We start from the raw sequence: 25,746 nt of genomic DNA on the forward strand, positions 1-25,746 counted from the left end.
CACGAAATTAACAAACTCGAAAATTCGCATGTGCGAATTTTAGCACGCCAGTCTCACACAGTAGTATTACAGCCTTCTTTACACCACACAAGCTGGAAGCAGAGAGGGATGATCACTGTGATGTGTACTGTGAAAAAAAAAAAGAATATTCGTAATTACGAATATATAGCGCTATATTCGCGAAATTCGCGAATTCGCGAATATGCGATATTCGCGAATACTATTCGAATTGCGAATATTCGCGAGCAACACTACTGATAAGTACTGGAAGGATAAAGATTTTTACAAATCTGTGTAACTTTCTGGAGCCAGTTAATATGAAAAAAATAGTTTTTCACTAGAATACCCCTTTAAATCCATTACCTCTGGGATTGACTGCCTAAGACTTATGGAGCATGTTCAGACAGCTCATGCGGGGAAAAAACGTATTTGCTCCCGCGTTCCAGGGTCTGAGTCAGTGTGAGGAATCACCTCCTTGGGTGAAACGATGGTCTCTTAGACTATGTCCACACTACATTACTGCCCCGTTAATCCTAGCTGTAGGCTTTGTGCAGAAAACGGGATGCCCACGTATACATCCCCAGAGCAGCGGACCCTATTCTCTTCTATGGACTCTTTTTGGGGCATATGCGCTATTTTTAAAGCACAGCAGACCCCTGTTTTTGGGCAAGCTTAAAAATAGATGACTCCGTCCGGCCATAGGCGTGAAAGGGGTCCGCTACTCCCATCAACAGTACACGTTGGCATCCCGTTTTCGACGGATGTGAACTGAGCCTGAAACGCCCACCAACCTTTCCACTACCACCACCACCACCACCATCACCACCACCACCCCACATCTACCCTTTCTGCACTAAGTTTGATTGGACTTTTCAGGTATCGGTGAGTGCTCCTCCATACTTTATACTATAGAATACATACTATTATACCGCTCTTGTGGGCACATATAGAGCACATACGGTATATTTTTATGGGAACTCTGGATACTTGATGTACAATTCTACTATTTTTAAAGGGGTACTCCACCCCTAGACATCTTATCCCCTATCCAAAGGATAGGAGATAAGATGTCTGATCGCGGGGGTCCCGCCGCTGGGGACCCCCACATTCTACCATGCGGCACCCACCGGTAACGGCTTCCGAAACCGCTGGAGGCCCTCAGGCTAACACCATCCTGACTACGGGGACGGAAGATCGTGTCATCATGACTCCGCCCCCGTGTGACGTCACACTCCACCCCCTCAATGCAAGTCTATGGGAGGGGGCGTGATGTCACGGTCTTCCGTCCGCGTGGTCGGGAAGGTATTAGCCTGAGGGCCCTTCAGTGGTTCCGGAAGCCGTTACAGGTGGGTGCCGCATATATGTCCTGTGAACCGTCACCTCTGATACTTCTATTGACTGACCGGTGAGGACCAGGTTGTCCTCCAAGGCTTTTTTTCTTATTATCATTTTGTGGAGATCACATGACTTAGAGTAGTGGTCTCAAACTGTGGCCCGCCCAGATGTGGCAAAACTTCAACTCCCAGCATACCCGGACAACCAACGGCTGTCTGGGCATGCTGGGGGTTGAAGTTTTGCCACATCTGGATGGGCCACTGTTTGAGGCCACTGACTTAGAGCTTTTATATATAGAAATGGAGGGTGAACCAGGAGTCATGTGACCCTCTGCTCATTGCCCGTTGATTTTTTTTTTCAGGGAGACTCCGGAGGTCCTCTTGTGTGTAAGGTTAATGGTGCCTGGTACCAACCCGGTGTTGTAAGCTCGGGAGATGGATGTGCCAAACCCAACCGCCCCGGGTTGTACACCCTGGTCACCGTCTCTCAGTCCTGGATCCAGTCTTATATTCCGGAGTTGACCTTCCAAACTCTGACTAATATCCCGGAACCAACCGCAGAATGCAGAGGGAACGTGAACATGTCCTGTTATTTGTTGACCTTTCTTGTTATAGCAGTCTCAGTGTTCCGATATCTGTAATTTATCTAATATAATACAGTAGTGGCCCCAAACCCAGTCCATAGGGCCACATACATTCTGGGATTTTTTCAGTTACTCCATTGGTTTAGGACAAGGAAAAATTCAAATCCTGGAGTGTTGGTGGCCTTGAGGTCTGGGTTGGGAACCCGTGAGACCTCTCTGAGTTATAGATCTATTTTTATGCTATAGGACTGAAGCCTTAGATATTTGCTTGTTTTTATCTCTTTTATCTGCTGGGTCCGTAGAGATCGGTCGATAGTTTATCCTGGTCCTCACACTCTCATTCTTTCCATTTTACTTCTTAATTATCCCAACAAACCATATATATATATATATATATATATATATATATATATATATACACATATATCTATCTATCTATCTATCTATATATATATATATATATATATATATATATATATATCTCAACTGGCTCCAGAAAGTCAAACAGATTTATAAATTACTTCTATAAAAAAATCTTAATCTTTCAGTACTTATGAGCTGCTGAAGTTGAGTTGTTCTTTTCTGTCTAAGTGCTCTCTGATGACACATGTCTCGGGAACTGTCCAGAGTAGAGGCAAATCCCCAGAGCAAACCTCTTTTACTCTGTGCAGTTCCCGAGACAAGCAGAGATGTCAGCAGAGAGCACTGTTGTCAGACAGAAAAGAACAACTCAACTTCAGCAGCTGATAATTATTGGAAGGATTAAAGGGGTACCCCGGTGAAAACCTTTTTTCTTTTAAATCAACTGGTGGCAGAAAGTTAAACATATTTGTAAATTACTTATATTAAAAAATCTTAATCCTTCCTGTACTTATTAGCTGCTGAATACCCCAGAGGAAATTCTTTTCTTTTTGGAATGCTCTCTGATGACATCACGAGCACAGTTCTCTCTGCTGACGTAACGCTTTATTTAATGTTGTCCTTAGTGGGATTTCAACCCAAGTCCCCAGCACTGCAAGGCAGCAGTGCTAACCACTGAGCCACCATGCTGCCCTTAGCATACATCTGCTATGCATGGTTGCTAAAATGGACAGAGATGTCAGCAGAGAGCACTGTGCTCGTGATGTCATCAGTGTTCCAAAAAGAAAGGAATTTCCTCTGTAGCATTCAGCAGCTAATAAGTACTGGAAAGATTAAGCTTTTTTAATAGAAGTAATTTACAATTTTTTTTAACTTTCTGCAGCCAGTTGATATAAAAAAAAAAAGTTTTTTTCCCCGGAATACCCCTTTAATTAAGATGCCAGGGGACCAGGATTGACCAGTTCTTAACCCCTTAAGGATCGGGCCATTTTTTATATTTGCACTTTTGTTTTTTCCTCCTCCTCATAACGCTTTCCATTTTCCACCTACAGACCCATATGTGGGCTTTTTTATTTATTTATTTTTTTTTTTTTGCGCCGCCAGTTTTACTTTTTTATGACATCACCACAAAATCTACAGCCACACAAGAAAAAATTAGGTTTGTGGGGCAAAATTGAAAAAAACAAAACAAAAAAGTAATGTAAAAAATGTGTAACTTTTGGGGCTTCCAATTCTACATAGTGCACTTTTAGATAAAAATAACACCTTATCTTTATTCTGTAGGTCCATACGGTCACAAGGACACTTAATTCATATAGGTTTTTATTTTACTATATAATGTTTAAAATTGTCATATTCTGACCATATTTTTTATGGGACTTTTTTTAATCACTTTTTTTATAATTTTTTTAGGGTATGCAAAATGATCAAAAATCTGCAATTTTGGACTTTGGAATTTTTTTTACATAAACGCCATTGACCATGCAGTCTAATTAATGTTATATTTTTATATATTTTTTTAATGGGAAAATGGGGCTGATTCAAACTTTTATTAGGGAAGGGTTTAACCCCTTAAGGACTCAGCCCATTTTGGCCTTAAGGACTCAGACAATTAAATTTTTACGTTTTCATTTTTTCCTCCTCGCCTTCTAAAAATCATAACTCTTTTATATTTCCATCCACAGACTAGTATGAGGGCTTGTTTTTTGCGTGACCAGTTGTCCTTTGTAATGACATCACTCATTATATCATAAAATGTATGGCGCAACCAAAAAACACTATTTTTGTGGGGAAATTAAAACGAAAAACGCAATTTTGCTAATTTTGGAAGGTTTTGTTTTCACGCCGTACAATTTCTGGTAAAAATGACATGTGTTCTTTATTCTCTGGATCAATACGATTAAAATGATACCTATTATTATATACTTTTATATCATTGTTGCGCTTAAAAAAAATCACAAACTTTTTAACCAAATTAGTAAGTTTATAATCCCTTTATTTTGATGACCTATAACTTTTTTATTTTTCTGTATAAGCGGCGGTATGGGGGCTCATTTTTTGCGCCATGATCTGTACTTTTTTTTGATACCACATTTGCATATAAAAAACTTTTAATACATTTTTTATAATTTTTTTTTAAATAAAATGTATTAAAAAAGTAGGAATTTTGGACTTTTTAAATTTTTTTTCGTTCACGCCGTTCACCGTACGGGATCATTAACATTTTATTTTAATAGTTCGGACATTTACGCACGCGGCGGTACCAAATATGTCTATAAAAAATGTTTTTTACGCTTTTTGGGGGTAAAATAGGAAAAAACGGACGTTTTACTTTTTTATTGGGGGAGGGGATTTTTCACTTTTTTTTTACTTTTACTTTTACATTTTTTTACATTTTTTTTTACACTTGAATAGTCCCCATAGGGGACTATTCATAGCAATACCATGATTGCTAATACTGATCTGTTCTATGTATAGGACATAGAACAGATCAGTATTATCGGTCATCACCTGCTCTGGTCTGCTCGATCACAGACCAGAGCAGGAGACGCCGGGAGCCGCATGGAGGAAGGAGAGGGGACCTCCGTGCGGCGTTATGAATGATCGGATCCCCGCAGCAGCGCTGCGGGCGATCCGATCGTTCATTTTAATCGTGAACTGCCGCAGATGCCGGGATCTGTATTGATCCCGGCACCTGAGGGGTTAATGGCGGACGCCCGCGAGATCGCGGGCGTCGGCCATTGCCGGCCGGTCCCTGGCTGCGATCAGCAGCCGGGATCAGCCGCGCATGACACGGGCATCGCTCCGATGCCCGCGGTTATGCTTAGGACGTAAATGTACGTCCTGGTGCGTTAAGTACCACCTCACCAGGACGTACATTTACGTCCTGCGTCCTTAAGGGGTTAAATCACATTTATTAACTTTTGTATTTTACTTTTTTTACACACTTTTTTGGTCCTCAGAGGGGACTATTACATGCAATCTTTTGCCTGCATACACTGTTCTGTGCCATAGCATAGCATTGATCAGTGTTATCGGCGCTGTAAATGTATATTAAATGTATTTTAAAATAAGATTTGCCTTTACATTTAATAATTCTCTTGTGAATAAAATAATTGAACAAGTGATCAGACGTAACTGGTATATTATTGAAGCCGATGAAGATGCAAAAAAAAAAATAGCTGAAAACAAACTCCTTGTAGCATATAGAGAACATCGTACTATAGGTGATGCACTTAAAACTAACAGTAAAAAAAACTAATAAAAAACGGAATTCCACCTGGTTAAATGATATAACCCCAGTGGGGAATTATGCATGCAGGGATTGTAATTTTCGCATAATCTTGAATCTTAAACATTGAGATTGGGACACACGAATATGGTATTTTTCTATATAGTAATAACTATTAAGCAACTTTGCACCCATATTAGGGAACATTTTTACTCATTCCATTCAGGAAAAGGGGCTCCCCGCCTTATTTCACATGTAAGAGAAATGCACGGAGGCAATCCTGAAGTCCTCAGATTTGCAGAGATCGAAAGAGTGACTACAAGACCCGGAATACAGACAGATAAGTATCTGTTACAAAGAGAAACGCACTGGATTATCGAGACTGAAGCAACAGGTCCACTTGAACTTAACGACAGAATCGATATATCAGTGCGCTTCTAAAAGTCTAAGGATGTACATTATTACAATGTATTCAAGTGGGATGTATATTGACCAAACTCAATCCTCCTACCTGTTAAATTTTTAACCACGTGGTGTCCCCGTCCAATGGTGAAGGGTTACCTGACCATCACACCTGTCTATAATCCAGGTATTTTTCCATGATCTTTGAGGCCAGAGGAAGCACTAAGTCAGTGCGAAACACCGGCTGCTGTTACCTTACTGTACCCCCCCCCCCCCCCATCGTGTCCCTCCCCGACTTGTACTGTCTTTATATGTGAGTATGCTACAATAAAAGAAGAACAATGAAGATGCGGTGAGTTGTCGACTGATTTCTTTTCTTATCCACATTATCCACAAGGAGGATTTGTGTGAGGGCAGTGAGTGAGCCTTTGGAGTGTGCTGCAGCGGTGGTGGAGGTGGAAACTGCTGAGCATAGTACTAGGGGCACTGGTTGTGGTAGGAGTGGAGGGTATACTGTAAGTCATCATGTTGTGTGGTGCCAAAGTTTAGGGCAGGCTAGTGGCTGTGTGCAGGGTGTTAAGATCGATTTGTGATGCCAGGGTACCATTAACCTACATGGTCCAAGGTTGAGATAGCTTCCCCTGGGCCAGGTGCTGGGTAATGAATACACTGATGCAAGGTTATGGATAACTATACAACTGGAACAACAGCCAGCACCTGTTAAAACTTTTGATTTATTGTAATCTTTAAAATACCATATGTACAGCAGCAAGGGAACAAGGAACAATGAAGTCCAGACAAAAACTTTAAGAATTACTTCATAACCGACATGTTTCAGGCTCAATGGCCTTTAGTCATTATTAATAAAAAAATATTAAAAAAAGCAACAAAGTGGAGGAGCTGCCACCCTGTCTGCAACAGGAAGTTTCACACTGACTCTCTTCATAATATAAAGTTTATGGTCGCCGATAAAAGCACAAACATTGTGGCTGCACTGCATATAGGTCACATGACATAGTAGCCCGGTATGTCATGTGCTAAATCTTATTGTGGGGTCTCCGTCACATGTGCAAGAAACTTTGCGCTTGATTTAACCATTCGTATGCTTTTAAACATGTCCTCCTGGACATAAAGAACCAAAATAGTCTTCCTTAAAGGGGTACTCCGGTGAAAACCTTTTTTCTTTTAAATCAACTGGTGCCAAAAAGTTAAACATATTTGTAAATTACTTCTGTTAAAAAAATCTTAATCCTTCCAGTACTTATTAGCTGCTGAATGCTACAGTGGAAATTGCATTATTTTTGGAACACTGATGACATCACGAGCACAGTGTTCTCTGCTGAAATCTCTGTCCATTTTAGCAACCGTGGATAGGAGATGTATGCTAAGGGCAGCATGGTGGCTCAGTGGTTAGCACTGCTGACTTGCAGTGCTGAGGACTTGGGGTTCAAATCCCACAAAGGACAACAACAAATAAAGACTTATTATTATAATAACGTCAGCAGAGAGCACTGTGCTTGTGATGTCATCAGAGAGCATTCCAAAAAGAAAATAATTTCCTCTGTAGTATTCAGCAGCTAATAAGTACAGGAAGGATTAACATTTTTCAATAGAAGTAATTTACAAATATGTTTAACTTTCTGGCACCAGTTGATTTAAAAGAAAAAAGGTTTTCACCGGAGTACCCCTTTAACACCACCTCATTTGCGACATTGTGGAAACACTGTGGAAAACAATATTACACAGATTGTACCAACAGCGCCAAGCGGTGCAGCAGACAGACAGCTTTTGGAGCCAGAATGACTTTCAGCTGCGGCATTCCCAGCAAATCCCAGACACTTGTCTCATTCTCAGGCCTGTCAAAGATGCAACAAGATTTGTCAGCAAGAACAACAGTGGAATTAATTATGTTATGCCGCTGATATTTCTTGTAGAGAAAACACTAATGGTGATGATTGAGGAAGGAGGGATGGAGGAAGGTTCCCATCTGGCTGGCAGCAGTATGGATATTCTTTTTGAGGAGGAGTTGGATGAGAAGGATGAGAAAGTGGGACCTAAAGAGAATTTGGAGCTGGAATCTGTCGAATGGATAGGGGACAAGGAACAAGGACAAGGTGACAGTGATTTTGATCATGACAGTGAGGACCATGATGACCAATCTTGGCACTATGGGGCAGAGGCGGAACAAGCTAGCAAGAATGGCCAGCTGTATGCTTTCTTGCTTGCACAGTGACAGGCATATTGCACTCAAAGGGTAAAAATGAGTACTAGATAGTCACACTCTTAGACCCTCGGTATAAAGCCAGTGTAAGACTCACAGCAGTAGGCTGTAGCACTCAGGGTAGTGGTGAATCTGCTGGACCTGTGTGGCTGATGAGGTGGGCCGTGCCAGGGAGCGGAGTCTAAGCTGTCACTGGTTTTCACAGAGCCCGCCGCAAATCGGGATGGATTTGCTGCGGCATGCGGCACCCAGGGTGCTACCACTGGCATGACTCGACCACACAGGCGGCTGAGCAGATTCGAGGCACTGGAGGTATACAGCAACTTGTGGTCTGGATAGCAGGAGGTCAAGGCAGGCGGCACAGATGTGAAGTCAGGATCGTAGCAGGAGGTCAATAGGCAGGCGGCATAGGAGCAAGGTCACGGAACAAAGGGTTCGGGAACACAGCAAGTCAAGACTACAAACACTTTCTCTATGGCACTAAGGCAAACAAAGATCCGGCGGGGATTAGTGGGAGGTGCAGATACTTATACAAAAGGTGCATGTGTGAGAGGCAGGGGCATGCACGCCAGCGCTGCGAGAGGACCAGAGGACAACAGACTGGGAAGGTGAGTGACGGGCTGAGAGTCGCATGCGGGTGAGTCCCGCGATGCAAATCCCAGCCCCGCTGGCAGATGAAGACAGAGCAGGGGAGCGATCACAGCCAGTGTGTCTGGCCAGAGCGCAGGATGTAACAGCCGGAATGGGGGGAAAAAGAGGAGGATAAATTGGATCTTATAGGGAGCACCAAACATCTGCCGAACGTGGGTCCATCCTCCACTCCCCGCTCAACTCCCTCTGCCAGTACTACGCCTGCAAGAGGCAGAAGCAACAGTGGCATCTTCATGTTGGAGTACATAATGACAAAGTTTTTTATATCTGGTATTCCATCCTGACATGAATCATCCCAAAGGGATTTAAACCCCCACCAGAACAACCTTGTTGAGGCCTACCTCAGCAGGGCCCTTTCTCTGACAGACACCATGAGCCCAGACCCCATGGACTACTGGGTCACCAGATTAGATCATTGGCCAGAACTTGCCCAGTTTGCCCTTTGTGTTCTGTCTTGTCCACCCTCTGGAGTAGCTTGGGAGAGAGTGTTCAGCACAACAGGCAGCATTGTCTTCCTGAAGCGAGCAACATTGTCAGCCAGTATCATGGAAAAACTCACATTTGCTAAAATGATTTAGGCATGCATCAGTGAGGACTTTATACCTCCTGTGTCAGATGCCACTGATTAGATAGTACTACCACCACCCCTGCTGTATGCTGCCTACTATGCGTTCAACATTCCGCCACCTCCTGCTGTATGCTGTCTACTACACTTGTACCAGTCCATCACCCTTGCTGCTGCTACTTCCAGCCAGGCGTATATATACACAACAAAAAAAAAGGGATAATTTTTCATACAAAAGCTTCTTCTTATTCACTATTGTAAGACACCGTCACCAATCCTGTTTCTACTTCTAAAAATGGATAATTGTTTAAATGTTTGGCAAAAGCCACTGCAGCTTCTGATACCTCTGTGTGAATTTTAAAACCACCAGAAAACTACTGACAACCAGGGATACCTCATGCAGCTTTATTTTAGGGTTAATAAACAAACAAAATTGTTTAGCGCATTAAACAATCTTTTAGTTACCATGAATTACCACATGTCGCCATAACTGAGCCTTAAAAACACTATAAAACTACCTGAATACATTCTTCGGTGACCCTAGCAATGTTATACAAGGCTCTAGAGCTCTTAGTGTTATGCAGGTGTTTGTGTGTGAGGCTTATTTTACTGCCAGTTTGCCTCCCTACTAACAACCTAAGGCTAAGTTTGACCAAAATGTAATGAAAATGAAAATAAAATATGCCACAATTTTTTTCTCTGTGTGAACATAGCCATAGTTGAAGAAATACAAAAGATTATTAAAGGAAACAGTGCCCAAATTCCAAAGGATATGGGATAAGGTGTCTGATCGCGGGGGTCCCACCGCTAGTGACCCCCCACGATCTCTTTGGTGCACCCAGCGTTCCTTAGAGCATTGGGTGCAACACCGGAGGCTTGTGATGTTACGGCCGCGCCCTGCTCATGATGTCATGGCCGCGCTCCCTCAATGCAAGTCTATGGGAGGGGGCGTGAGGGCCGTCATGCCCCCTCCCATAGACTTGCATTGAGGAGGCATTACCGTTACGTCACAAGCCTCTGCCCGCATTGCCAGTCATCTGGCACGGAGTGACCGAATATCTGGGGTGCCGCAGCCAAGATCACAGGGGTCCCCAGTGATCAGACATCTTATCACCTATCTTTTGAATAGGGGATAAGATGTCTAAGGGTGGAGTACCCCTTTAAAGGGGTTATCCAACTATGCTCATTGTGTGGGGTATAACAAAATAAACCTTTACTTACTTCCAGCGCTCCTGCCATGCCCCCAATATCCTGCTCTGGTCCCCACAGCGATTGTTTAGCCTGGATTGCTCCCCCCTATCCTCCTAGTTGGCATCACATCCCACAAATATTTATTTATTTTATATGTTTTTAATTTTGCTGTACATTTTATAGTAAAATGAAAGGTGCCACTAAAAAATACAATAGGTCTTCCAAAAACAAACAAACAAACAAAAAAAAAACCTCCTACAGCTGTGTTGATGGAAAAAATAGGTTATGGTTCAGAGATTAATAGGAGAAAAAAATGGAACAACAAAAGAGAATATTTCTGGTATAAAAAGGGTTAATACTTTCAGTTTTTGCTGCATAAATGAATAATGTCGACCTAATTGTGAAAAAAATGACGTTTAGGAATTTCCGTAAACAAACAACATTTTGCTTCCCCGTATAGAGGGTCACTTGTGTCGGCCCATTGTCTGCCGCCGACAATGACATTTCCTTATATATATTTCTTTATCCTGCAGCCATCTATGAGTTTTCATTCTTTGTGTTATAAACCGCTGTTACTAAGTAATGGAGTCTCCCTGTGAAATGCTTAGAGACGGAGCCTATATAATGGGGGGACCTATAGATCTGGGCTGAGAGAGAGAGGAGGATGGAGCTGAGGATTCTCGGGGCGCTCATAATCCTGCACCTTGGTAAGTTACATTCATAGTCGACGTTTCAGCTGAGTCGTCCTTCTCTACAATATTTCGCCCTTTATTGGGGGTTTTCAAGTTTCTTCTTCGGGATCAGTCATGTCCATCGTTCTGCTTTTTTGGCCTGTTGTATGTTGCCATCTGAGGTTCACTAGGTCACGGTATAAGAAGAGTGAGATCAGTTCTCAGTTTTTGGCTGGTGAAGAATAGTGTTGCTTGCGAATATTCGCAATGCAAATTTTTGCACTATATATTACGAATATTCGTTTTTTTTTCTTCACAGTGATCATCCCTCTCTGCTTCCAGATTGTGTGGTGTAAAGAAGGCTCTAATACTACTGTGTGAGACTGGCGTACGAATTTTCGCATATGCGAAAATAAAACGCGAATATTACAAATATGCAAATATATGACAAATATTCATCCATATATTCGCAAAATACAGTGACCCCTCGACCTACAATGGCCCCGACATACGATCATTTCAGCATACGATCACTCTCAGAGGCCATCGCATGGTGAAGGCAGCATCACCATACGATGCTTTTGTATGTCGGGGCCATCGCATAAACGACTATCCGGCAGCGCAGACTGCTTCAGCTAACACCGGATAGCCGTTTACGGTGCCCTGTATGGTCCGCTGATGATCACTTACCTGTCCTCGGGGCTCCGGCACGTCCTCTTCGGGATCCGCTGCATCGTCGGCGCTCTCTATCGTCGTCACCACGTCGCTGTGCACGCCGTCCCATCATCCAATAGGAGCGGCGTGCGTAACAATGTGATGGCGGCGACGGAGAGCGAGGATGCCGGGGAAGCAGAGGCCTTGCCGGAGCGTCGGGGACACCACGGGGACGCGGCAACAGCGATGGACGGCGACATCCAGGGCAGCGGTGACGAGCGGTGACGGTCCGGAGCGGCGGGGACAGGTGAGTATAACCTCCAATACCAGTGGTCTTCAACCTGCGGACCTCCAGATGTTGCAAAACTACAACACCCAGCATGTTGGCGTTGGCTGTCCGGGCATTCTGGGTGTTGTGGTTTTTCAACATCTAGAGGTCTGCAGGTTGTAGACCACTGTCCTAAACTTTACATTGCATGGATCCCTCAACATACGATGGTTTCAACAAACGATGGTCCGTTTGGAACGGATTACCATCGTATGTTGAGGGACCACTGTATCGCGAATTTGAATATGGCCTATGCCGCTCAACACTAGTGTAGAAATACATGCTGCAAAGTAAAAATGCTTTCCAAAATAAAAGTGTTTATCATTTATGTTTATCAGTTATCATGCGGTGCCAAAGAAAGCCAAACAGGCCAGGTCAGCAACACACAGGCAAAAATCGTACTAAATAACCAGGGAGAAGCCAGAAAGTCAAAACCTAGAGGGAAGTGAAGTACAAAATCAGAAGCAGAGTCAGGACAAGCAACGGCCAGGCATAGAGGGCAGCACAGTACAAAGTCAGCAGGCAAAGGAAATGTCAGGTTACAAGCAGGTCAGGTCAGATTAGGTCATTGGAGAATACACAGGGAAAAGGAACAATGGTGAAGGGATGAATCCACAATCACAGTCATAGGATTGAGCAGCTGATCTGTTATCCTGCTGTAGAGAGGTGTGAACACCAGCACCACAGCTGATTGGCCCTAGCTCCCACCTCCTGGTTGGCTCGGGTGCTTTAGCTTTGTTGCAGAGTTTGGCTGTTCCTCACCCAGTCTTAAGCCTCCTTACTTCATTGGTGCTCCCTCAACCATGATGAGTTGGTCTTTTACAGTGTGTCACCCCAGTAGTAAGGAGATTACATGAGGAGGAGGTTTGTTACAGTGTGTCACCCCAGTAGTAAGGAGATTACATGAGGAGGAGGTTTGTTACAGTGTGTCACCCCAGTAGTAGGGAGATTACATGAGGAGGGGGTTTGTTACAGTGTGTCACCCCAGTAGTAGGGAGATTACATGAGGAGGGAGTTTGTTACAGTGTGTCACCCAAGTAGTAAGGAGATTACATGAGGCGGAGGTTTGTTACAGTGTGTCACCCCAATGGTAAGAAGATTACATGAGGAGGAGGTTTGTTACAGTGTGTCACCCCAAAAGTAAGGAGATTACATGAGGGGGGGGGGGGTTGTTACAGTGTGTCACCCCAGTAGTAAGGAGATTACATGAGGAGGGGGGTTGTTACAGTGTGTCACCCCAGTAGTAAGGAGATTACATGAGGTGGAGGTTTGTTACAGTGTGTCACCCCAGTGGTAAGGAGATTACATGAGGAGGAGGTTTGTTACAGTGTGTCACCCCAGAAGTAAGGAGATTACATGATTAGGGGGGTTGTTACAGTGTGTCACCCCAGTAGTAAGGAGATTACATGAGGAGGGGGGTTGTTACAGTGTGTCTCCCCAGTAGTAAGGAGATTACATGAGGAGGAGGTTTGTTACAGTGTGTCACCCCAGTAGTAAGGTGATTACATGAGAAAGAGGTTTGTTACAGTGTGTCACCTCAGTAGTAAGGAGATTACATGAGGAGGAGGTTTGTTACAGTGTTTCACCCCTGCAGTAAGGTGATTACACGAGTAGGAGGTTTGTTACAGTGTGTCACCCCAGTAGTAAGGAGATTACATGAGAGGGAGGTTTGTTACAGTGTGTCACCCCAGTAGTAAGGAGATTATATGAGGAGGAGGTTTGTTACAGTTTGTCACTCCAGTAGTAAGGAGATTACATGAGGAGGAGGTTTGTTACAGTGTGTCACCCCAGTAGTAAGGAGATTACATGAGGAGGAGGTTTGTTACAGTGTGTCACCCCAGTAGTAAGGAGATTACATGGGGAGGAGGTTTGTTACAGTGTGTCACCCCAGTAGTAAGGAGATTACATGAGGCGGAGGTTTGTTACAGTGTGTCACCCCAGTAGTAAGGAGATTACATGAGGAGGAGGTTTGTTACAGTGTGTCACCCCAGTAGTAAGGAGATTACATGAGGAGGGGGTTTGTTACAGTGTGTCACCCCAGTAGTAAGGAGATTACATGAGGAGGGGGTTTGTTACAGTGTGTCACCCCAGTAGTAAGGAGATTACATGAGGAGGAGGTTTGTTACAGTGTGTCACCCCAGTAGTAAGGAGATTACATGAGGAGGAGGTTTGTTACAGTGTGTCACCCCAGTAGTAAGGAGATTACATGAGGAGGGGGTTTGTTACAGTGTGTCACCCCAGTAGTAAGGAGATTACATGAGGAGGGGGTTTGTTACAGTGTGTCACCCCAGTAGTATGGAGATTACATGAGGAGGAGGTTTGTTACAGTGTGTCACCCCAGTAGTAAGGAGATTACATGAGGAGGGGGTTTGTTACAGTGTGTCACCCCAGTAGTATGGAGATTACATGAGGAGGAGGTTTGTTACAGTGTGTCACCCCAGTAGTTTGGTGGGGCATGTGAAAGGGTGGAGCCAATGGACAAGGGGGAAGAAAAATTTAGATTTTGCATAGGGTGGCAAAAATCCTTGCCCCAGCCCTGTCCTTATGGTCCCAGGCTGTAGACCCCATATATCCCACTGAATGGTTCCTCAGCATTAAGCAGAATATCTCCCCCAGACGCCATCTTCTTCTTCTTCTTCTTTTTTATTTTACTCCCATAAGATGGAATCCTTCAGAACATGTGGGGTACAGAGGTGCAGTGCGGCTTTACACAACTACAGATACAATAGTGAGACATCCCTGCTGTGCTACCGTGTTTCTCCGATAATAAGACCGGGCCTTATATTAATTTTAGTCACAAAAACAACACACTAGGGCTTATTTTCAGGGTAGGGCTTATTTATTTACGGTATGTACATTGAACAACATGGCGGTTCCACGGTATTTAACAGTATTTACACCCCCCCATTATCATCATGTGATGGGCGCAGCTCTGCCCCCCAACGTCTCCCCCCCCCCCCCCCGCCGGTTTATCAGCCCAGCGCTGCACCCACATCGGGGGACTAATAGTTTGTCACCCTCGAGCGCTGCTTCTCTCCCCCCCCCCCTGCCAAACAATTATCAGCTGCTGCGCACTACTCTGTATTCCTGTGCCCGGGCTGCAAGTATTATAAAACAAACTTTAACTTATTTTCGTCCTCCGTTCCCCCGTTGCTAAGGAACCGGCCTCACTTTCCTCCGCTGTTATCGCTGCGGTCCTGGGGATGGGAACGTCACAGAGCCTTCAGCCTATCACCGGCCGCAGCGATGTCCCGCCTCTGCCGTTAATAGGCTGAGCGCATTGTCATGTAAGAAGCCGGCTCCTCACATGACAATGCGCTCAGCCTAGTATCGTATAAACGCAATCAGCAGCATACAAACAGTAGTGCCTGTGCTATATAATTATGATATCATAGATCTCTAAAAAGTAATGGCACTAAAGTGACTGCGGCTTCATATATGATCTCCATACAATTAGTTATACCACAAAATACAAAAGGAGTCATTTGAGTAGAATATAAAATATATAATTTTATTAATGATATTAAAAGCATGTAATTCATAAAACATGGGGGAAGGGGAGGATTACAACTACTGGGGGAGACTAGAGAAAAGGGGGCGACACTCCTGCTTGGGTCAGCTGCTGCATTGTTTTTCTATAGTTCCTTGGTATGTATGTTGGTTTTTAGACATGATTATGCACTCTATGGAAGCTGTAATAGCCCCTATCATGCACCTTATATTTGTCTACCAGTGATGCACTTTATTTTTGTATTAATGTATTATGCACAAGCAGGTAGTGTCGCCCCTTTTGTCTAGTCTCCCCCAGTAGTTGTAATCCTCCCCTTCCCCCATGTTTTATGAATTACATGCTTTTAATATCATTAATAAAATTATATATTTTATATTCTACTCAAATGACTCCTTTTGTATTTGTGGTATATGTCAGCCTATTATCGGCAGAGGCGGGACATCGCTGCGGCCGGTGATAGGCTGAAGGCTCTATGACGTTGAGTGAGGCCGGTTCCTTAGCAACGGGGGAATGGAGGACGAAGGTAAAGTTCAAGTTGGTTTTTTAATATTGGCAGCCCGGGCATTGTCTAGGTCAGTGATCTTCAACCTGCGGACATCTAGATGTTGCAAACATTTGCAACATCTGGAGGTCCGCAGGTTAGAGACCGCTGGTCTAGGTCTTATTTTCGGGGTAGGGCTTAAATTGCAGCCCACCCCGATAATCCAGCTAGGGCTTATTTTCGGGGTAGGGTGTATTTTCAGGGAAACACAGTATTTACGATGACTGTGTAGAACAGTGGTCTCCAACCAGCGGACCTCCAGATTTTGCAAAACTACAACTCTCAGCATGCCCGGACAGCCAACGGCTGTCCGGGCATGTTGGGAGTGGTGGTTTTGCAACATCTGGAGGTCCGCAGATTGGAGATCACTGGTGTAGACTATACAGGGAAGCGTGAAGGCACTAATCTCACATGTGCGGTGTGAACGGTGACTTATTTCAGTCATGTGACATTGGGGGCCTGGACCCATCTATCACTCATGTGTTTGATCATTTCCTTCCAGCTGCGGTGGACGCCAGTTCTGTCTGTGGTTCTCCAGTGGTCTCCGGGCGTATAGTTGGCGGCACAGATGCTCTGGATGGAGAATGGCCGTGGCAGGTCAGCCTGCTTTATAACATACAGGGGAAACTCTACCACATATGTGGAGGGTCCCTGATCTCATCCCAATGGGTCATGTCCGCTGCCCATTGCTTCGGAAAGTAGGTGCCCACTTCACACATCCGTGTCTTTTCATTCCTTTCTTCTTTTTATGTCTTTTCATTCTTTTATTCTTTTTTTTTTCATTCTTTCTCTTTTTATTTTATTTAGTTTTTTCGTGAATTTAATAACATCTGTTTATATTCTCTGCTCCATAGTGATAATAACATTTCAAACTATTACGTGCTGCTGGGCGCCTACCAACTCCAAGTCAACAATTCCAACCAAGCCGTATACAGTCTGTCGAACGGTTATATCAGTTCCCAATATGTAAGTTCAAATGGCGTTATAGGGGACATCGCCCTGCTGAAGCTCTCCGTTCCCGCCACCTACACCAATGACATCATGCCCGTCTGTCTACCGTCATCCACCGTCAATTTCCCTTGTGGCATGGAATGCTGGGTCACCGGCTGGGGAGATATCAGCTATAATGGTGAGTACATGTCTTAACCCCTTAAGGACTCAGCCCATTTTGGCCTTAAGGACTCAGACAATTAAATTTTTACGTTTTCATTTTTTCCTCCTCGCCTTCTAAAAATCATAACTCTTTTATATTTTCATCCACAGACTAGTATGAGGGCTTGTTTTTTGCGCGACCAGTTGTCCTTTGTAATGACATCACTCATTATATCATAAAATGTATGGCGCAACCAAAAAATACTATTTTTGTGGGGAAATTAAAACGAAAAACGCAATTTTGCTAATTTTGGAAGGTTTTGTTTTCACGCCGTACAATTTATGGTAAAAATGATGTGTGTTCTTTATTCTGAGGGTCAATACGATTAAAATGATACCCATTATTACATACTTTTCTATTATTGTTGCGCTTAAAATAAATCACAAACTTTTTAACCAAATTAGTACGTTTATAATCCCTTTATTTTGATGACCTCTAACTTTTTTATTTTTCCGTATAAGTGGCGGTATGGGGGCTCATTTTTTGCGCCATGATCTTTACTTTTTTTTGATACCACATTTGCATATAAAAAACGTTTAATAAATTTTTTATAATTTTTTTTAATAAAATGTATTAAAAAAGTAGCAATTTTGGACTTTTTTTTTTTCCGTTCACGCCGTTCACCGTACAGGATCATTAACATTTTATTTTAATAGTTTGGACATTTACGCACGTGGCGATACCAAATATGTCTATAAAATTTATTTTTTTACGCTTTTTGGGGTAAAATAGGAAAAAACGGACGTTTTACTTTTTTATTGGGGGAGGGGATTTTTCCCTTTTTGTTTACTTTTACTTTTAAATTTTTTTACATCTTTTTTTACACTTGAATAGTCCCCATAGGGGACTATTCATAGCAAAACCATGATTGCTAATACTGATCTGTTCTATGTATAGGACATAGAACAGATCAGTATTATCGGTCATCTTCTGCTCTGGTCTGCTCGATCACAGACCAGAGCAGGAGACGCCGGGAGCCGCACGGAGGAAGGTGAGGGGACCTCCGTGCGGCGTTCTGAATGATCCGATCCCCGCAGCAGCGCTGCAGGCGATCCGATCATTCATTCAAATCGTGCACTGCCGCAGATGCCGGGATCTGTATTGATCCCGGCACCTGAGGGGTTAATGGCGGACGCCCGCGAGATCGGCCATTGCCGGCGGGTCCCTGGCTGCAATCAGCAGCCGGGATCAGCTGCGCATGACACGGCCATCGCTCCGATGCCCGCGGTTATGCACAGGACGTAAATGTACGTCCTGGTGCGTTAAGTACCATCGCACCAGGACGTACATTTACGTCCTGCGTCCTTAAGGGGTTAAAAGGGGTATTCCGTCCTTGACATCTTATCCCCTATGATGTCTGACCTCTGCTGTCCATTTTGGGAACTGTTCAGAGCAGCATATGTTTGCTATGGGGATTTTCTCCTGCTCTGGACAGTTCCTAAAATGGACAGCAGAGGTCAGCAGAGACATGCATTTCTTTTTTGGATTTCTCTTTAGTATAAAGCCCCTAAAAAGTACTGGAAGGATTAAGATTTTTTAATAGAAGTGATTTACAAATCTGTTTAACTTTCTGGCACCAGTTGATTCAAAAAAGAAAAGTTTTCCACGGGAGTTCCCCTTTAACTAGTGGCAGAAATGTATACAGATTTTTAAATCACTTCTATTACAAATGTTTTAATTCCAGTACTTATCAGCTGCTGTACAGGAAGTTATTTTCTTTTTTAATTCCTTTTCTGTCTGACCACAGTGCTCTCTGATGACACCTCTGTCCATGTCAGGAACTGTCTAGTGGATCAAAGAGTGACGGAAAACAGCAGGACTAGTGTAGGCACCTGGACGATAAATTGCAGGAGAGCAGCAAGTAAAATAACCAGGTGGGTTTATTCAGCATAGTTGCAACGCGTTTCGCTGCGCATGCGCAGCGAAACGCGTTGCAACTATGCTGAATAAACCCACCTGGTTATTTTACCTGCTGCTCTCCTGCAATTTATCGTCCAGGTGCCTACACTAGTCCTGCTGTTTTCGGTAACTCTTTGGTCCATTCGACTTCCAGGAAGGCTGCGGACGATTGGGTTTATACCTCCATACGCTAAACATTGTTGTGTGTGACTCCACACAACTCCTTCTGGTAAGCGGCTGTGGTTGGTTCCCACCCCCTACCTTATTTAACCGAAAGGTTTTACACACGGTGCGCCTTCTGCCCTCTTCTCTTGCAGGAACTGTCCAGAGCAGGAGAGGTTTGCTATGGGGATTTGCACCTGCTCTGGACAGTTCCTGACGTGGACAGAGGTGTCAGCACAGAGCACAGTGGTCAGACAGAAAATAACTTCCTGTGGAGCATACAGCAGCTAATAAGTACTGGAAGGATTAAGATTTTTTAATAGTAGTAATTTACAAATCTGTATAACTTTCTGCCACCAGTTGATTTACATTTTTTTTCTTCCATGGAGTACCCCTTTAAAGGGATAGGTGTCAGAACCTACAGGGTTAATAGGTTCTGACAGGTTCTTTGTTTATTTTTGTTGCCGGGTTACGCCTTGATGTGAGCACCTGTGGGTTACCTATATAACCCAGCAGTTGGCTCTCAGTCAGCGCCTGTGAAGGAGTCTTTCAGCTCCAGTAACTAGCGTGTTCCCTGTATCTCCTGTATACTTTGGATAGGGGATAAGATGTCTAGGGTGGTAGTACCCCTTTAAAAGCTGATTGGCGGGGTCCCCTGATTCACAGTATATATGACATCTCGCTGACCAGTCAGTGTTCCAGCATTTGAATAATGGGGACAGAAGTCTCTTGTCCTCTGAATGATTGGACTTTCATACATACAGTCGCTTACTACAACATTCAGTTATCTTTCGAAGCCCCATAGAGAATGAATAGAATGGTGACCGCCCATGTGCGCCACCGCACCAGTCACATGATGTAACATTGTAAGCGAATAACGTGATTCCTCATTTTCTCAGTGAGCTTGCCGAACCCCAGGACTCTTCAGAAGGTGATGGTCCAACTGATCGACTACAAGACGTGTGACTCCATGTACCATATCAACTCCACGACCAGCAGTTATACCACCATTATCTATAACTCCATGATATGTGCTGGATACTCCGCCGGAGGGAAGGACTCCTGTCAGGTGAGGAACCATTAAAGAGAACCTGTCATGATCTTGTTACATTTTATAATCCTCCCAGGTCACTGCCCCCATCATGATAAACCACCCCCGGCCTTTATTTTTATTATTTGTTAGTTTTCTTCCCTGATATTCCTCTGTATTTTCTGCTCAGTCTGATTCACAGACTGGGAAGGGGCGTTCCCCATCAGGCGTGACATCATCTGAAGCCATACAGGGGAGAACTTCCTCCCTCACTTTTCTACATACAGCCCAGAGAAGTTCAGTCTGAGATGAGCTATAACTGGATAAGGCTGCACCCCTCCCCCCCCCCCCCTCCTCAGCACTCCAGACGGCATTTCCTGATTTTAGACTTCTGCCAGGCCAGAAGGAGTCCAAAGTCTGTGCAAGAGATGGGGGAAATGTGCTGTGGACAAATGAAGAGACACCTAGTGGCAGCTTTTGTAAACACAACTAAAACAGAAAACTTCATTTATTTTAAACAAAGTGTGGTGTCCCGGTACTGTATTACATACGTTACCTTGTGGTGAGGTTCCCAAAGTCAGAGTCCCTAGGAATGGTGGGGGTCCTCTTCCTTAGTTAACCCCTCGTCACCCCTCAGTAAGCTGGAATTTATGTAAATACAAATGTAACGATGTATATTTAATATTCCTACCTTGTTTCGCGTCGCAGGACCTGCGGGTCATGTTACTTAGTTCAAAACTCTATGGTTTGCTAAAGGGCCTTTGGTGGTTTTAGTCAGGTGATCACCCACAATGCAATGTAACGGTGAGTGACAGCTGATATGGACCAATCCAAAACAGCCAGCCCCTGCCCATATAAGGGAGCTGCGCCATTTTATCTCTCTCTTGGGTTGCTGACTCTGGATGAGGTAGGACCTCCGCAGCTTTCAAGACAATTACTAGGCCAAAGCCTTGCGGCCTCGGCCTGCGCTAGAGACGGATAGTTCTTACAATTCCCCGCTATCTCCGCAAGATCTCCGGACCTAATCTACCCCCTAAATCCAGCGGATCTATGCAAATACAATCCTCATAATCTAAAGAGAACTTTCCGGTCCTAAGCATCTGTCAGTCACTGCTGTGCTGTCTATGTAGACTCTGTTATCTGGACTGTTACCGATACTGCATGTACAGAAAATCTTCAGTAATGTTCCTGCAAGTTTTATGTTCAGCACTGCTGTGGACAATCCATTTATTTTACATCCACCTATCACTCTTGGGAAGGGTGGCGATAGGCCCAGCATCATTACAGAGTTTTAACCCTCACTCTGGCGTCACAAGTGACAAGGGTTAACAGCGCCCTTTATTATATTGAACAACAACACCCCAACTACCCTACACCCCCACAAGGCTTTCCACACCGTGCTTCACCACAAAAGCATATTAGAAAGATTTTTTATTTACCATAAGGAGTGCAAAAGCAAACATTAGTTTTAATGACAGTGCCCATTTAAAGGAACCATCAGCCAGAAGGAAAGATTTTTTTTAACTTAATATTTATTGGGGGAAAAAAAATTCTTGTTGTATTTTGCACTTTGTCATTCAATACCAAGTCTTGTTGTTTTATAAGAAGCTTAATGCCCCTGAATACCAGGAAAAATACCATTGTTTTCCAGTCATGGCAAAAAAAAATTGAGATTGACACAAATTTTGGTGTTCACAGCTTGATGCTTTAGTGTTTTTATTCTTTTATTCCGATTAGAGGTGAGTAGAAACTGGTTTTGCTTAGAGCTTTGCCTCAAATGATGTTCGGTGAACATTAGAACTTTGGCAGGTTTTCTTCGCACGAGCCTGGTGACGCTACTATTATTCATTAGCTGCATATTCAAAGTGCTGCTATTATAAGTGCATTGGAGAGATATTGCAGGAGACAGTCAGGAGTTAGGCTGGAGGTGGATACAATCTAAAAAGTAAGATTTCATTTGTTTTTAATTTTCTACTCAATTTTCTCCTCTTTAAAATGGCAGACTTGGTTCAGTGCAGGTATTGTTGTGCATTTATTTCAGGTTCCACTCTTTGAAGGTTTGGATGCTGTCAGATATGTAGACAGTTCTCCTTACTGCAGCAGGAAATTGCATTTTTGAAGTCTGAGATGTTTAAATTATCTGTTAAACCAACTCAGGTTGGGACTGCTGCAATGCCACTGCCACAGAGGACCCCTAGAAATGGCAGATGGGTTACTGTTGGTTCGGGAAGACTTAGAGTTGTGGATAGAAGACGTGTCCCACAGTCTATGGTTCTCCATAATTCATTTGCAGCACTTTCAGAATGTATGTGCAATATGGATATTGGCTCAAGCACAGAGGGTGAGGAACCATCGACTCCTATGTCTAATGTATGCAAGACTGCAGCTATTCCAAACAAAAAAGATAAATTAAAGTCTGAAAGGAAGCAGCTGTTGCTGGATGATTCAATCATAATAAGTGAGGAGCTTAAGAAAAATGGTTTTGTGAGATGTCTCCCGGGAGCTACTGCTAGAAGAGATAGAAGACGTATTCGTAATATTGTTAAGCAAGCAAAGCAGGAAGGGGATGTGAATGTTCTTCTCCATCTAGGGACAAATGATCTGGCTTGCTATGAAGTTTCAGAGGTGAAGGAATCTTTTATCACACTTGGTAATGATGTACAGGATTTTGCATCCACTGTTTCATTTTCTGAAGTTCTGCCTGTGCATAACATTCAGAATGATAGGCAGAGGCCCATTAAGGAGTTCAACTTATGGCTTAGTAAATGGTGTCAAGAGTAATGATTTGGCTTTGTGTCTCATGATAGCTTTACCTGGAATAGAAAGGAACTGTACAAAAAAGATGGTTTGCATCTTTTTCTTAAGGGAATGAATGTACTCAGTGAACAATTCCAAGAATTTGCTAAGGAGTATTTAAACTAGGAAGGGGGAGGGGAGCAAAAGAGTAATAATCCATGAGTCCAATTGCCCCCCCCCCCACAAAAAAAAAAAAAAAAAAAAAACAATGCCAGAACATGTCAGTAGCACAGAAGTTAAGAAATGACAAGCTCAGAGTCGTGTTTTTAAATGCTCGCAGTTTAGGTAATAAAATCAATGGCATCTGAGAATGTTGATTTAGTGGCTGTAACTGAGACATGGTTTAATGAAAGTAATGACTGGGACATAGCCATACCATAATTTCTTCATTTTCGTTTGCCTGCAAGGTTAGGGTGCAGTGCCCTGCTCCGTGCTCGACTTTTGGGCTTGGGGTGAGCTGATACATTAACTTTCTTTGTGTAAATATATTAGTGGTGGAGGATTTAAATAAATTACAAGTCTGTCATTACTTGGAGGAGCCTCGCAACCCCTAGACAGAGAGGGGAACCGACAGGAGAAAAGTTGAATCAATGTTTAGTAATCCAGCCTTTCTAGTCTCAGCTGCAGTTTTACAATGCTTCGTCACTGAGCTATATAACCCAGCTTCTCCATTCTCACCAGCTGTCTCAGTACATATCATCAAAGAATGATAACCCACCTACCCTAGTCTCTGTAAAACTAATTCACTGACCCTCAGGGGAGGGGTCTCATATATAGGTCCCACTGAGGTACAGAATATTAATAGTAATGTAAGGAGTCCTCAAGACTTCTTATAAATGACTACAAGCTAGACAGCTCCTGTCCTGGGGGTGGCGCGGGGCTTGGGGTTACTGCCCTCAGCACCGTTGACAGAGATTATTGAGAAAATCCTTTCCTCCATCTAACTATGACACACATAGACACAGGACAGGAACAAGTTTGAAATGTAAAAAATTCTTGATGGACGTTCCCCTCTGATGGAAATATTAGAAATAGACAATATTATATGTGTGTTGTTAGAAATAGACAGCCTCATATCAGCTTAATGTGCCCATAGCCAGAAGAGATTATCTCCTGAAGACAATGTTTCCCGTTACCTATTGTATGGATGTTTTCTTTCAGGGAGACTCCGGAGGTCCTCTTGTGTGCAAGGTGAATGGCATCTGGTACCAGGCCGGTGTTGTAAGTTTTGGAGACGGATGTGGCAAACCCAACCGTCCTGGGGTGTACACCCTGGTATCTGCTTATCAGTCGCTGATCCAGTCAACCATACCAAGTCAGAGCTTCCAAAGTCTGACCAATATTCCACAACCAAACACAAAATGCAGTGGAAACATGAACATGTCGTGTTATATGCTGACGCTTCTCCTTATAGCGGTCTCAGTGCTCCGATATCTCTAGCCTATAACGTACAGGATGAAGCAATGAAGAAAATCTTAATGGTGTGTCAGAAATTAAGGTCGTAGAAGAATACAATACATGCCCAAATCTTCATCGTAGTCACGGAGTCACTATGGAATCTTCTAAGAGTGGACAAAATTCAAAGTCCCCTAAGAGTGAATTTGACATAAAGGGGTATTCTTCCCCTAGACATCTTATCCCCTATCCAAAGCATAGGGGATAAGATGTCTGATCGTGAGGGTCCTGCCCACCAGACATCCAGTGCACGCCGAATGAAAGGCGATGCAGGGAGAAGGCTCGTGACATCACATTCACGCCCTGCTCGTGATGTCACGGCCATGCCCCCTCAATTCAAGTCTATGGGAGGGGGTGTCATGACTGCCACGCCCCCTCCCATAGACTTGTATTGAGGGGGTGTGGCCATAACATCGTGAGAGGTGCAAAGCCTTGACGTCACGAGCCTTAAGCGTTGCACCCAGCGCACTAAACAAACGCTGGGACCCCCCGCGATCTCCTGTAAGGGACATACAGGAGATCGCGGGGGGTCCCAGCATTCGTTTGGTGCACTGGGTGCAACGCCTAAGGCTCTTAATGTCAAGGCCATGCCCCCCTCATGACGTCATGGCCACACCCCCCCTCAATCAGTCTGCAGGAAACGCCATGCCATCCCCAGCAGGAAGCCGTAACAGATACACCCCCTCCATGTAACTCTATGGGATACATTGAGTGGGCGTGTCAGCCGTAGTGTCATGTTGGGGACGGAACGCCCCCTTCCTGCGGACGGCCGCAGCCCCATGCAGGAGATCGCGTGTTGTTCCAGCGGTCAGATAGGGGATAAGTTATATTCCCCTACAGTTTTCCTTTAATACCTTTCATATGGCACTGTCCTAAGCTATGCAGTATTAAATATGAATAATTAATATTAAATAATTAGAAAAAAACTTTAAAGGGTTATTGACTCAAAATCTCTAGGTATAATGGGGGTGGGCTGATCAGACTCTGGCACCTCAAAGATGCCATC

At 43.8% G+C, this 25,746-nt stretch overlaps 1 protein-coding gene across 1 annotated transcript in view; it reads left to right on the forward strand.

Annotated features, from left to right (window-relative positions):
• Window positions 1-24,886, forward strand: part of LOC130285363 (uncharacterized) — a 40,246-nt gene extending 15,360 nt beyond the window's left edge. The window contains exons 6-11 of the mRNA XM_056536723.1: window positions 1,697-1,971; window positions 7,767-8,050; window positions 16,748-16,943; window positions 17,100-17,374; window positions 20,359-20,528; window positions 24,447-24,886. Coding sequence (XP_056392698.1) covers window positions 1,697-1,971; window positions 7,767-8,050; window positions 16,748-16,943; window positions 17,100-17,374; window positions 20,359-20,528; window positions 24,447-24,725 — 1,479 coding nt within the window. The 3' untranslated portion in view covers window positions 24,726-24,886. The remainder of the gene's footprint in view (window positions 1-1,696; window positions 1,972-7,766; window positions 8,051-16,747; window positions 16,944-17,099; window positions 17,375-20,358; window positions 20,529-24,446) is intronic.
• The last annotated feature ends 860 nt before the right edge of the window (window positions 24,887-25,746 follow it).

Source organism: Hyla sarda, chromosome 8, assembly GCF_029499605.1.
Source record: "Hyla sarda isolate aHylSar1 chromosome 8, aHylSar1.hap1, whole genome shotgun sequence".
Taxonomy (NCBI): Eukaryota; Metazoa; Chordata; class Amphibia; order Anura; family Hylidae; genus Hyla; species Hyla sarda.